General features: G+C 35.7%; 1 protein-coding gene across 1 annotated transcript; it reads right to left on the minus strand.

Moving 5' to 3' along the window:
- Window positions 1-1,051: 1,051 nt before the first annotated feature.
- IBSP (integrin binding sialoprotein) lies at window positions 1,052-12,926 on the minus strand. The gene is made up of 6 exons (XM_003414187.3): window positions 12,628-12,926; window positions 12,481-12,531; window positions 12,308-12,385; window positions 7,044-7,109; window positions 2,765-2,938; window positions 1,052-2,111 (listed from the first exon to the last, which is right to left on the minus strand). Exons 1-6 carry the CDS (start codon window positions 12,874-12,876, stop codon window positions 1,569-1,571), a joined length of 1,161 nt encoding a protein of 386 aa, XP_003414235.3. The 5' UTR covers window positions 12,877-12,926; the 3' UTR covers window positions 1,052-1,568.
- Between the last annotated feature and the right edge of the window lie 1,217 nt (window positions 12,927-14,143).

The raw sequence follows: 14,143 nt of genomic DNA on the forward strand, positions 1-14,143 counted from the left end.
CGTTATTTAGGGGTGAAGCATCATGAAGTCATGGTGTTTGAAACCTACTTTTCAATGGTTTGACAGGAAAGTACTGATATAGGAAGAAAGGCACACAGAAATAGAGATAATATAAATATGGCAAAATGTTAACCATTGGTGAATCTAGCTGAAACATATAGTAAGGGTGCTTAGGCACTAGCCTTTCAATTTTTCTGAAGGCTTGACATTTTTCAAAATAGAAAGTTAGGGGACAATGAGTTGACACATGTAAAGCCCTTATAACTTTTGGATATCAGTCTAAAATCATGCTGAGGACAGTGTTCTTATTTTTCATAGCTTCTATATATAAAAAAAAAAAATTTTTTTTTTATATCTAAATATTGTTTGGCTCCGTACTAGATGCTGTTTATAAATTAATTAAATAAAAAGATGTTTGAGTTCTTGCTCCTTCTCACTGTGTACTTTCTTTCATTTCCATCTGAAAATTTGCCTTCAGATTTTTATTGAAATTGCTTTTTAGGCTTTGTATATCAGCCCTCTTTAGGGTATGTCTGTGTTGTGTGTGTGTGTAAGAGCTTTTTCACCTCACTCCAACCCTTAACCTCTTCTCAAATAAAAACAAGCAGGAATAGGATTGTCAATAAAATACAGGATATTCCATGAAATTTGATTTTCTGTTAAATAATTTTTTAGTCTAAGTATATTCCGACTATTTTACAGTAACCAAACATTACATGAGGTATACTTAGACACAAATTACTCATTGCTTATCTGAAATTCAATTAAATTCAATTTTAAGTAGGCATCCTCTATTTCTATTTGCTAAATGTGGCAACCCTAAGTAGGAGTCATTTGTTCCCCAGGTGTGTATGGTTGATTCTGGCCACAAGCATTGAAAAATCTTAGTTATGTTGATTTATTAAAAAAAAACAAACTGTAATTTCTTTAATTTGTAAACCATACTAGGAATGAGCTTTCAATCCATTAACTGACTTGTCATTCATTTGTTTCCCCTTTTCCACTTGAAATCTCATTTTCTTCTCAATTAAAACACATTTGAAAGATTGCATTTTTATTTGAAATATAATCCATTGATAGAATATACATATTGTTTGCATAAAAACACATAAGAATGATAATTAAACCTAATATACAGTGTTGGATAAGTAGTGTGATTAAAGAGCTACATATTTATTGTATATGGTGTCATTAATGTCAATGAATCTCTTCTTAGAATCACTTCTTGCACAGAGAATATTTTTAGTAGTTAGCAATAGTGCAAACATGTTAAACATACAATTTATAGAATTACAACCCCGAAACATTCAAGGAACCTATATCTCATGGATTGGTTTACTGCTTGTTAAATGGCCCTGTTTTACAATGACCTTTCAATAACATACTAGGGGAAAGCAATGAGAACCCCATTATTCGCAGAAGCAATTACAGAAAAAATACTTTGGAACAGTGGCACCATTCCAAATTATTATATGCACATTTGTTACACTGCACCTTCCTGAGTTGAACTTTGAAAACGGCAGCCACACACAACACTGAAATGGGTGACTTCATCCCAGGCTTGAGCTTCAATGGTTGTAGTAATAATCCTGGCCATCATAGCCATCGTAGCTCCGCCCTTTATAGTAGCTATACTCATCCTCATAAGCTCGGTAATTGTCCCCACGAGGTTCCCCGTTCTCATTTTCATAGACTTCGTATCCATTATCATATTCATTGGTGCCTGTCTGTTCGTACTCATATCCAGTGGTGGTAATTTCTCCAAATGGTGGAGTGGTGGTCCCATAGATATCCTGTGGTGGGGCTGTAGGCTGAAACCCAGCATTTGGAGAGGCTGTTGTCTCCAAGCCACCATTACCTTGTTCTCCAGTCACTGTGGCTTCTTCTGCGTTGGCTTCAGTGACACTTTCTTCTTCACCTTCTTCTTCTCCATGGTCTCCGCCATTGCTACCATTGCCATTTTCTGTGTCTGTGCTATTGGTGCTGGTGCCGTTTATGCCTTGCTCATTTTCATCCACTTCAGCTTCATTTTCTTCATTTTCATTCTCTTCCTCTTCTTCTTCTTCATCACTTTCCTCTGTTTTGGTAACTTTATTTCCTGTATGCCCAGCCTATAATGAAAAGTTTAAAAGAATCCAAATCTAGGTGTGGAAAAATTTAAACTTAAGATCATCATTTAATCCAACATAGTATCCTTTAGTCTAGATGTAATTTTGAATTAAAGCAAAATAACTTACAAAAGAATTGGTGGTGCTTTAAAAATTCAGAGTTATCTTTTTTTTTTTTTAATTGTGCTTTAGGTGAAAGTTTATAGCTCAAGCTAATTTCTCATTCAAAAATTTATACACATTGTTTTGTGACATTGGTTGCAACTGTTTCTTTGGGTTTTGATGATGACAAAATGTGCCTGATAAGCTTTTTCTGTGGGAGATGCTTCCTATCACTTTTCTACTCACTTTTTCAATCTTAGAATTTTCTTCCCTGAAATGCGATTGTACCAAACTGGGCACATTTCTGTTAAGACCTTTATCCATTTCTGAGATGCTTGTCCTCAGGCTTCTGTTATATGTAGAAAGTCAGTGTAATAACATGGAGAGGAGAAATTGCCTGAGAAAATAACTTTTCTTATTTGTAAACAGGGAAATTGTATCTGCCTTGCTTTCTCAACGAGTTAGTGAAGACATGAAATACTATGTGTATAGTGTCGGGATAACCTTAGCCTTCCATGAAGAAATAAAAATGGAGTTAACTGGAAAATTATTACCTTCTTGGGAAGCTGGATTGCAGCTAATCCTAGGCTCCCTGTTCCAGGTGTGGTCTCTTCTCCATAGCCAGGGGTTGCAGTAGAAAGCGTAGTGTTCTCAGCCTCAGATTCTTCTTCTTCATTTTCATTAGACTCTTCATTCTCTTCATTGTTTTCTCCTTCATTTGAAGACTCCTGGTAAAAATATTCACAGCAAGAAAGTTATTTTAGCCTGAAAATAACTCAAGATCTGTTGGAGTCGTGAACTATTATTGGACTAACTTTGTATCCCTCGGCCAGCTTATCACCCAAAGGTGACAGTTCTGTCACTTATGCCATTTTGCATTTTTCACTTCTAAGAACTCAATTCAAAGTTATCTCATCCTATTTACCACAGACAGTGTGTTTTAGGGATTTCTGTTTTCTATTTTATTAATTCGAATGTACTTGCATAATTACCTCTGCACATCTGGTTATATGTTGCCATGCCATACATTCCTTAGGCTTATGTAAGGCAAAATATGCTATTTGGGTCCTGTACTCTCATTTCAAGATCTGAAGTCCAAGGAGATAAATGACTTGCATGAGATCAAATAGATGGAGTTCATTAGTGGCCGGGTGATGACTAGAGCCTCGATCTCCCAACTCCTAGACCTCCGTGTTTTCTCCTAAAACACCATTTCTTTTCCTACATGCTTAGTCTATGGATGCCCTGCCTGCAGTGAGTTAAAAAGGAAAATAGGTGAGCTTGTAGGTGGGTGCTAGGTTTCAAATATCTTATTACAATAGAAAAATTAGCAATAATTAATGATTTAAAAAGTATTATTAACCCACTAAACCAAAAACCAGACCAGTTGCCATTGAGTCAGTTTCAACTCATGGCAACCCTATGTGTGTGTCAGACTAGAACCGTGCTCCATAGCATTTTCAGTGGCTGTGACCTTTCAGAAGGAGACTGCCAGGCCTTTCCTCTGAGACACCTCTGATTGGATTCAAACCGTCAGACCTTTCAGTTAGTAGCCAAGTGCTTAATCATTTGAGTTACCCAGTGCCTCCCTATTGACCCAGTAGAAAGGCTAAAGTGACTGAAAGAAACAAGCATTGGTGAGAATGTGGATCAACTGAAACACTCATACACTACTGGTGGGAATTTACATTAGTACAACTGCTTTGGAATGTTGTTTGTCTACACCTACTAAGGTTGAACATATATGTATATGATATGTATATATTTTGACTCACAAATCTCACTTTTAGGTAAAATACCCTACAGAAACAAATGCATATGTGCACCAAAAGTACTGGAATGTTCATAACAGCACTATTTGTAATAGCCCAAACTTGAAAATTACCCAAATGCCCAGCAGCAAATAATACATTGTGGTACATTCACAGAATAAAATACTGACAATAAGGATGAATGAATGATCTGTAACTACAGAACAACATGGATCAATTTCTGAAGCTGCGAGCAGAAGAAGTCATACACAAAAAGAACATGCTATATGATTCCATCTATATAATATACAGAAACAGGCAAAAGTAGTATCTGTTAAGAGTTGGTTAATGAATGCAAAGGAGCACAAGGTACAAGGGCTTTTGATGTGGGTCCTGGTACACTTGTGTGTTCGGTTTCGTGAAAATTCAATGAGCTTTTTTTTGTATACTTACTACAATTGTGTTATATACATTATATTTCAATTAAAAATTTTAAAGTGAGATTGAATAGTTTAGGAGTAGGACAAAAAGTATGATGCAAAACCAAAACCAAAAAAAAAACATCGCCGTTGAGTTGATTCTGACTCGTAGCAACCCTACAGGACAGAGTAAAACTGCCTCATAAGGTTTCCAAGAAGTGGCGAGTGGATTTGCACTGCCAACCCTATGGTTACCAGCCATAGCTCTTAACTAGTGTGGGCTCCACTACACCACCAGGGCTCCAAAATGTGTGATCAAGAAATGAAAAATATTCTTAAGCATATTTCATTTGTTTATGTGAATACAGTTACTAGGAACTCTGTACTCAACCTGAATCGCCAATGGAATTTTAGGGAAGATATGGGGAAAAAAGAGGTTACAGAATTTCTTTAGAGGAAAGATCCAGTTTTATTCATGCACTTTATTATTATCACTTTTAAAGAATGATTTGTGGAGTATTTATTCCTCTGAAGTTTCAAAAGCAAACCACCAAAGATTTATTAGGTACCAGGTGCACTTACCATAAGGCACTATGATAGGCAGTGTGAGGAGATGCAAAAGAGTATAAGATATACCCACTGCCATTGAGTCAATTCCAACTCATAGCAACCCCATAGGACAGAGTAGAACTGCACCCATAGGGTTTCCAAGGAGCGCCTGGTGGATTTGAACTGCCGAGCTTTTGGTTAGCAGTGGTAGTTCTTAACTACTATGCCACCAGGGTTCCTAGGATAAGACATAGTTCTTCCCAAGCAGTGATTGTAACCTAAGGTCTCTAGTCTTCTGGGATACAGGGGACTTGAAAATAAATTCTGGGCTGACTACAATGTCTAGAAATTGTTGGCAAAATTTTGCGTGTGTATGTATTTTGTGAAATTTTCAAAGAAGCCCTAATCTTTCTCCATCTCCAACCACCACCGACAACTGATGAAGAACTCTTGTCAAAAGGGTGTGCAATCTAATTGGTAAATCTAATTGGCAAGGCAATTTTACAATCACTCTGCAGCAAACAACTGTAGTTAAATGAATTACCTTAGCTTAGTTCTTATGCAAGATTACTGTGTGGAAATTCAGGCAAAATTTTGTAAGATTTAGTAGGTGGCATTTTTCCTGGTACTAGCTTGCTGCTCTAGTAAGGCCTTCCTTCAGGTGATTAGAGTAAATTATGATACTAGAAATGCTACTTTTGTAGTTAAAAAACAAAAATAAAACAACAACCTAATAATTTATGGCCTTTAAAGTTCTTACACCATTTTGTTTTCAAGATAGCAGATGTTTATTCATGATCCATTTTTGACTGCCAATATCCATTCACAAACAGCACTTAAAACACCTGAGTTTAGAAGGTTCCCAAACCAGTGGATAGCTATAATTGACTCTCCAGGAAAATGTATCCTGATCAGTATGTTTCCTTGGGCAAGCGTGTCAGTGACGAAGATGTTGGCATACTTTCCAAGATATATAGACAGGATTTAGCCATTGAATAGTTTGTAGTACTACACAGGAAGAGTTTTATCTTACATTATTATTTATCTTCACATTTTGAATATTTGCATTTCTTTAAGAACATAAATTTTATTATTAGACAAAAAGGCATATGAAACTTCTCTTAAAAAGGACAACCCTACTCCATAGATCAAGAAAGGCAGGTGAATCAAAATAATATCACAGAGGTTATAAGATCGGCTTTCACATACTACCGAAAATGAATTTTTTTTCTTTCTTTTTTATTGTGATTTAGGTGAAAATTTACATAGCAAATTCGTTTCTCATTAAACAGTTAACACACAAATTGTTTTGTGACATTGGTTGCCAATCCTGCAATGTGTCAATACTCCGCCTTTCTCCACCCCAGGTTCTTTGTTCCCATTCGTACAGTTTTCCTGTCCCTTCCTGCCTTCTCGACTTTGCTTTTCGGCTGGTGGACCCATTAGTTTCGTATACATGATTGAACTACAAATGAAATTTTTCTTAAGTTCAGTCCATAAAAGCAACACTGCAGTGAGTATAGGATTATTATTTACTTTTCTTCTACCATCATGCTAGGAGCCCTGGCGGCACAGTGGTTAAGAGCTCAGCTGCTAACTGAAAGGTAGGCGGTTCCAACTCAGCAGCCTCTAGGCAGGAGAAAGATGTGGCAGCCTGCTTCCATAAAGATTTGCAGCCTTGGAAATCTTATGTGGCAGTTCTACCCTGTTCATATAGGGCAGATATAGTCAGAATTGACTCAACAGCAGCGGGTTTGGTTTTGGTTTTGACCATCATGTTCTATCCACATAAATATAAAAAATACTTTCTATTGCCTTTTGTAAGAATTTACACTTTTTTACACTTAAAATAGAAACAGGTTTTATTTTTGTTTTCTTGTTTGTTTTCATGCACCATGTACAGGTACCTTCAACCCCAAACTGCAGTAGTGTTTCAAACAAGTCATTTCAGTTGCTTCTAATTTAATTAACACTCCTTGTCCAAAATAGAAGACTGTGGGCAGTTGGTAAGCTGGCTATGGTTATTTGCTGAGTCCAGACTACAGTAGGCTAGTTTCCTATTTGTTTTTTGTGCTGCAAGGTTTGTTATGAAAAAGACTGAAGAAATTTCTTACCTCTTCTTCCTCTTCCTCTTCCGAACTATAGCCATCTCCATTTTCTTCAGATGAGTCACTATTGCTCTAAAAAAAAGTATACACACACACACACACACATACATGTATTAAATAGCAAATAAGATTTCCTGCTGATTGTTAATAAAATACATACAAATATTTGTGGAAACTAATTACCTTCTTAGTTGGTTTATTACCTAGAACAAATCTCATGTTAATGCAAGAAAGGTGTGAAGAGATTGGGCATATAATTAAATGAAGTGAGAAAGAAGTACTTTACAATCATCAAGATATAGATTTAGCTATCTAATTTTAGCTAAATCTATATCTTGATGATTGTAAAGTACTTGGGTTCTGGGATCCCATTTTTAACCCCTTAAAGCACTGCCAGCACTGCCAAGATGTTGAAACATTTTGATATGAAAAACTAAAGCAATGAATAACAAAATTGTTTAACTCTGAGTGAGTAAGAGGTTTATCTGGTCCAATTTCTTTATTTAACAGAGAAGGAATCCAAAGTCTAGAAAAGCTGTGACTTCTCCAAACAGTTTAAGGCAGATCTTGGGCTAAGACATAGATCCCACTGCTTCCTTTTCTTTATGAAAGATAAGTGAAATGATGATTAGGCTTACTATAAAATATATGTAGTTATCAGATGATTCGGATAAATAATAATTTCTCTTGGTGAACTTAAGTTAGGATTTTCTTTAAAGAAACTAAATTTACATATAATTTATAGTACTTTTAAATCTAGTTAAAAGTACAGTCATGTGTTACATAACCTCCACGATATGGCCTGTGAAATAGGACGTTATATGACTTGCATGTTGTGTGAACACCATATTACAGGCACCCCCCAGGTTATGAATGTCCAACTTATGGACAACTCGTACTTAAGAGCAGACTGCCATAAAGCCTATTACATTAAAAATTTGAGTTAAATACATACAATGGTTTGTAAGAACAAACACACACATTACTTTGTGATGCTCATGAAAACATTGTGCAGTTTGGCAGTGTTTAAGTGTTTTATGTGCAAAAAAAAACCGAAACTTCTTGCTGTAGAGTTGATTCCCACTCACAGGGACCCTATAGGATAGAGTAGAACTGCCCCACAGGGTTTCCAGGGAGCACCTGGTGGGTTCAAACTGCTGACTCCTTAGTTAGCAGCTGTAGCTCTTAACCACTATGCCACCAGGGCTTCCACTTTATGTGCATAAAAAAAACTCTAGAAAGGTAAAATATATGCTATATACAAAGACAAACATTTGACTAACTGATGCTAAATAAGAATCGTATGTACCTATTCTGAGGAACCCTGGTGGGGCAATGGTTAAGTGTTCAGGCTGCTTACCAAAAGGTTAGGGGTTCGAATCCACCAGCCACTCCCCTAGAGAAAGATGTGGCAGTCTGCTTCCTTAAAGATTTACAACCTTGCAAACCTTATAGGGCAGTTCTACTCAGTTCTATAAGGTGGCTGTGAGTTGCAATTGACTTGCCGACAGTGTTTTTTGTTTGTTTGTTTGTTTTTGGCTTCTGTACCGACTTATCTACAAATTTGACTTAAAGACAGGGTTAGGAATGGATCTTGTTCCTAACCTGGGGATTGCTTGTATACAAGAGACATGAGATACACATGTTTCGTGCGGGAAGCCATCGTTTTGCTATGTCTGTTACATCCTCTACATCCCTTTCTCTGATTGGGATTTTTAAACCTGTTATAATCTTACGGGACCACTGACGTATATGCAATAGAATGTTGCCCGAACAGATGTTATGCAAAGCATGATTGTAATATCCAAAGTGAGGTTAATCCACATATGTGAGGTGAAAGTTATGTAAGAGAAAAATTTATTCATTTACTCATTTAGGAGATTTATACAGCACCATTCCTCTAAAGAGCTCATAAAGAGCTCATACCGAATGAAAATAAATTAAAGGATTCTGTATATAAATGTTTAATTATAACTTAATGCATTTTGTTATTTTTAAAAATAAAAAATTATTATTTTTTTTAATATATACATATAAATCTAAATGTGTTCTCAAAGCCTTAAAGAGAGTAGAAGAGATTCATCGTCTTTCTCCCAATAATAATCTAAATTGGACTTTCCTTCTCTTTCTCCTAAAGGCAACAGATGCGCAAATGGGTAACCAGATTAAGATTCTGTCATGTCCTGCAAATTTTACCTTTGATTCTGACGACCCAGTTAAGGACCCTACACTTGGAAAATACATCTGCAGAAGGATTTCTAACCTTAAGATTAGAAATCAGATATGAGAAAACATTCATGTCCCAGTCTTGCTCAGGGCTCATTTTTCAGGTGGCCACATCAGCCACCCAAGGAAAGGGAATGCTTGTCTCCTTGAGCCAAGAATAACCTTGGGAGGAAACAGGATAATTAGACTAGCTCTGTCGCTACCATAAACTTCATGGTTATTCCCTAGCTCAGAGGGTGAATAAAGCAGAATATTATATTTGAACTATTTTCATTTGTTAGTTAAATATAGAGGGCAGTATATTTATGCAGCCAGAGCTACTTTTAAAATGAGAATGCTTTTAGTCATTTTACATACTTTCTCACCTCTTGCTTTGTTTCTACCCCAACCATATCACTCTTCAGTGTCTACAGTAAGGACAATTTAAAAACTTTATGAAATGTCTTGAAATCTTGACATTTTCCTTTTTTCTCTTTCTTTCATTCATCCTTTATTACCAGTTTGTCACTAAGTCCCATAGATTTTTCCAGAAGTCTTTCATGTATATATAATTTTTTTTTTTTTTTACCTTTATGCTTTCTTACTTCTATCTCTGTTTATTCAATCCAAAAATATATATTCCAGATACTGGACTGGGGAGAGGGTAGCAGCAACAAATGCAGTTGGAAATATGGGCGGCGTTTTTGTGTTTTGTTTCATTTATCCTTTATTACCAGTTTGTCACTAAGTCCCATAGATTTTTCCAGAAGTCTTTCATGTATATATATATATATATTTTTTTGTCTTTACACTTTCTTACTTCTATCTCTGCTTATTCAATCCAAAAATATATATTCCAGATACTGGACTGGGGAGAGGGTAGCAGCAACAAATGAAGTTGGAAATATGGGCAGTTGCCCTGCAACTAGCATTGTGATAGCTAGGATGAGGTCAATAAAATATATGCGATATGGTTACTGCCCTCTAAGACTTCAAACACTAATCAAATATCATTTGACTCATAAAGAAACAATTTCCTGAATTAAAACTGGTTAAGGCGGTAAGCTTACTTATGTGTTTTTTTCTGTAGCCAAGCAGATAGATAAGCTATAGTAGACTGTTGATAGCTTTGCAACCAATATAATGAACACAAATTGGCATTTTAGAAATGATTGTACATAAACACTAACTTGTTTGAATAGAATGTGAACTTCAAAGCCAAAATGGCTTACTACATTTTTGGGTGAAAACTTTGGCACTAAATACCTAAGAGACTATATAATAAAGAGGTATGGAGAATATTTACGTAGTTAGGTAAAGAAAAAAAATTCCTGGACATCTAACTTTGTAAAATAAGAGAACAGATCATAAATAGTAGGTCAGACTAATAGATAAGGAAATGTATTTTCTTTTAAAACAATTCTTTTATTTACAAGGATCCCTGGTGGTGAAATAGTTAAGTACTCAGCTGCTAACTGAAAAGTCAACAGTTAGAACCCACCAGTTGCTCTGCAGAAGAAAGATGTGGCAACATGCATTTGTGAAGATTACAGCCTTGGGAACGGCATGGGGCAGTTCTCCTCTGTCCTATAGGGTCTCTGTGAGTTGGAATTAACTTGACTGCAAACAGCAACATCTTACTTACGAGTTATCTATCAGTTGAAGTAGACCTATTTGCATATAATTTGTAAAATATTTTCATACTAAAGATCATTTAAAGATATATAAACTTTGAATCTTTCAATAATATAAAATACAGCCCCCTCCCCAAATATCTTTTTGCCATGGCATTTTAATTGGGCTACATATATATATCTGTAAAAATTCCTGGGTAGGAATATCTCTAAATATCTGATGTTTTAGGAAAGTTGAGGGGCTAGTCGGAAGCATATGTTTATTACCATTTCAATTTAAGAAAGAAAATGAAGCAAACTTTCAAATGAGCCTGAGGTCAACCAAAGAATGGAAGACGATTCTAAGAACCCACAAATATTGTATCTTTTATGCTCATATTTCTGTGGCCACACATGATCCCCATAATTAGAACACCGCTAGAAATACTTTAAGATTTTCATTTCCTATCATTGTATGAGTTACAGATTGGTTAGCCCAACATATGGTAAGATACTGTGCCAAACCACTGTGCTGAGGCATCGTTTTCAACATCCTCACTGCTTTTAGTGTCTTAGGAGTTCAGTTCAAATGATGCATAATTGGTGCCCTGAACCCAACTGTATAATAATAAAAATAGTGCTATTTTGGGTTGTTGTATATTTAAAGCCAACACACTGACACCCAGTTTTCAAAGGCCCTCTTCATATGTAACCCAGCAAAAACTGAAACTCTTATTTTTAGTGATGACTTCCTTTTTGTTTACAAATTTTAAGGGATATTTTGTTTTTCTTACAGGCTGTTTAGTTCACTTCATAAATTTCTCCCTTTCCTCTGCAATTCCTAACCATGCTTCCATTATAATTATGTTCCAGTGTAAGACATAGGGCAGTGTCTATATTGGAGTCTGTACCTCCATTGCTCTAATTACTTATACAGGTCAAAGTTTCAGAAAATCTGCAACAATCACCAACGACTATAAGGATTTTTTAAAAAACGGTCTCTGCTGTTTGTGAAGTCAATTGTTTTCCTATCAATTAAAGAGTTCTAAGTTACTGGATGTAAAACAGCTGTATGACAATACTGAATCAACTATAACTTCACCACTGACTGATTTATCAGCCACTGATAAAATTGTCCAATTTTGGTCAGTCAGTCAAAATAGCTTAACTCAGTGTGCCACGTGTTTTGTCTTTATTATGTCACTCTAAACTGGGCTAAATGATCTCTCTCTGTCTTTGTTGACTTTAAAACAGAACTTAGAAATAAATTTTATTTTATTTATATTAAAAACAAATTTTTTTTGTAGTAAGCAGTCTTTCTGGCTGAATTTCAGTTAGAGTTGAATTTACGTGACCTGTGCTTAAATTGGATTCCCTTTATATGCTATATTCCCTTTATATTATAAAGGTCATAGTAGAATGTTGAGAAGAGAAATTGATCTTTATACTCACCAGAACTGGAAATCGTTTTTGAGGGGGATAAAAGTAGGCATGCTTATAAAGGTAATATTGTGGCCTGAACTTGAAGACCTGATAAACAAAATAAATGAAATATTAGTGTTTAATATGCAATAAATCTAGAGTAAAAGATATCAGGCCACAAGAAGAATGCTAAAATTAATTACCCTATTTTCTTCAGAATCCTCTAATTTGGCTCTTCGATGTAAATTTTTCATCTATTTAAAAGAATATTTTGTTATTACATAGCTTTACTTTTACATAAAAAAGACATAGATGGAAATTATTATAAAAGATTCTATAAAACAGCTTACTGAGAAAGCACAGGCCATTCCCAAAAGGCTCAGCAAAATTAAAGCAGTCTTCATCTTGGCAATTGCTTCTGGAATTAATGAAGAAGTTAGGTTAATAAATATTAAAACTAAGAGAGTAACTTCCTTTCTCATACTCAAATATGAAGTATTTAATTTCTGTGTGAGGAGCCTTAGTGTGCAGTGATTAAAGCACTCGGCTGCTATCCACCTGTCACCCCAAGGGAGAAAGATGTGACAGCCTGTTTCCATAAAGACTTATAGCCTTGGAAACCCTATGGGGAAGTTCTACTCTGTCCTATCCAAACAAAAACCAAACCCATTGCCTTAAGTCTATTCCAACTCATAGCAACCCTGTAGGAGCACCTGGTGGATTTGAACTGCCAGCCTTTTGGTTAGCAGGTGTAGCACTTAACCACTACGCCACCAGGGTTTCTACTCTGTGCTATAAGGTCACTATAAGTTGAAATCAACATGATGGCAATGGGTTTGGTTTTTTGGTTTTGGTAATTTCTGTATAATTATAATTTTGGTTAATTTAGACCAAATTCCTGCTTTTGTTTTAAAATTGTTCCTTCCATTAAAGTGGTATAATATTTACTTTACTTATCTGAGTAATCTCAAGTTCCATATTTGGTTTTAACTAATTTGCCTTGATCTGTCATTGCAAGGTCATTTGAATTGCTCCAAGAAGTTTGAATGCATCAAGTACTTTACATTGGGAGAAAAGTGGGGTTCCAAATCATTGATTTAGAAATACCAGTTAAGGGAGTCAAATTGCTCATATAATTACATACTTTGTTTTGTTTATGACTAAAAACTGAGCAGAAATCATTTACACTTGAATGATTCCTTTTGTGAAGGGCATGGTTTATTACCCTTCATGCAGTTTCCAGCTTCTGTATAGGTTTTGATCTAAAAGTTCATGTGTAAAGTGGAGACTAGATGACATTTTCCTATGGACTGTCTTGGAATAGTTGGTATTTATGTTTTTCTGAAATGATCTGTAATAGGCAAAGTGCTACGCTTCAATGAATTCGGTGACCAGCAACCATGGCTAAGGATGATTCTATGAGAAGCATTCATCAGAGTTTCCCCTTGAAATGTCAGAGGCAAATTTCCTCAAATTTTAGCTTCCTGTCTTTAGTAAGTGTGACTATCATGAGCTGGATTGAGGACTATCCAGTGACAAGATGGTAGGTACAGGTGGTAGTTTCAGTTCTACAGAAAAATTGAAGGCTAATGGGGTGAACACTGGGGAAAACTGCTGTTTATAGTATCCACTCCATATTCTCTTCTGTTTCCTCCACTTTCTTCCACTCCTGTTTCTAACTCTCCTTTTCCTCCTCCAGCTCTCCCTCCACCTACTCCAGTCTCAATGACTGTGCTTTGAGATGCAATTATTCAATTATTGGACAGTCCTGGGATTTGCAACCATGAAGAGATCCTCAGGTCCACATATATTTCTCATAAGTAAAAAGAGAGAGAGAGTGAAATCCTATTCTATTTTAATTTTATA

The sequence above is a fragment of the Loxodonta africana genome, chromosome 5 (assembly GCF_030014295.1).
Source record: "Loxodonta africana isolate mLoxAfr1 chromosome 5, mLoxAfr1.hap2, whole genome shotgun sequence".
Classification (NCBI taxonomy): Eukaryota; Metazoa; Chordata; class Mammalia; order Proboscidea; family Elephantidae; genus Loxodonta; species Loxodonta africana.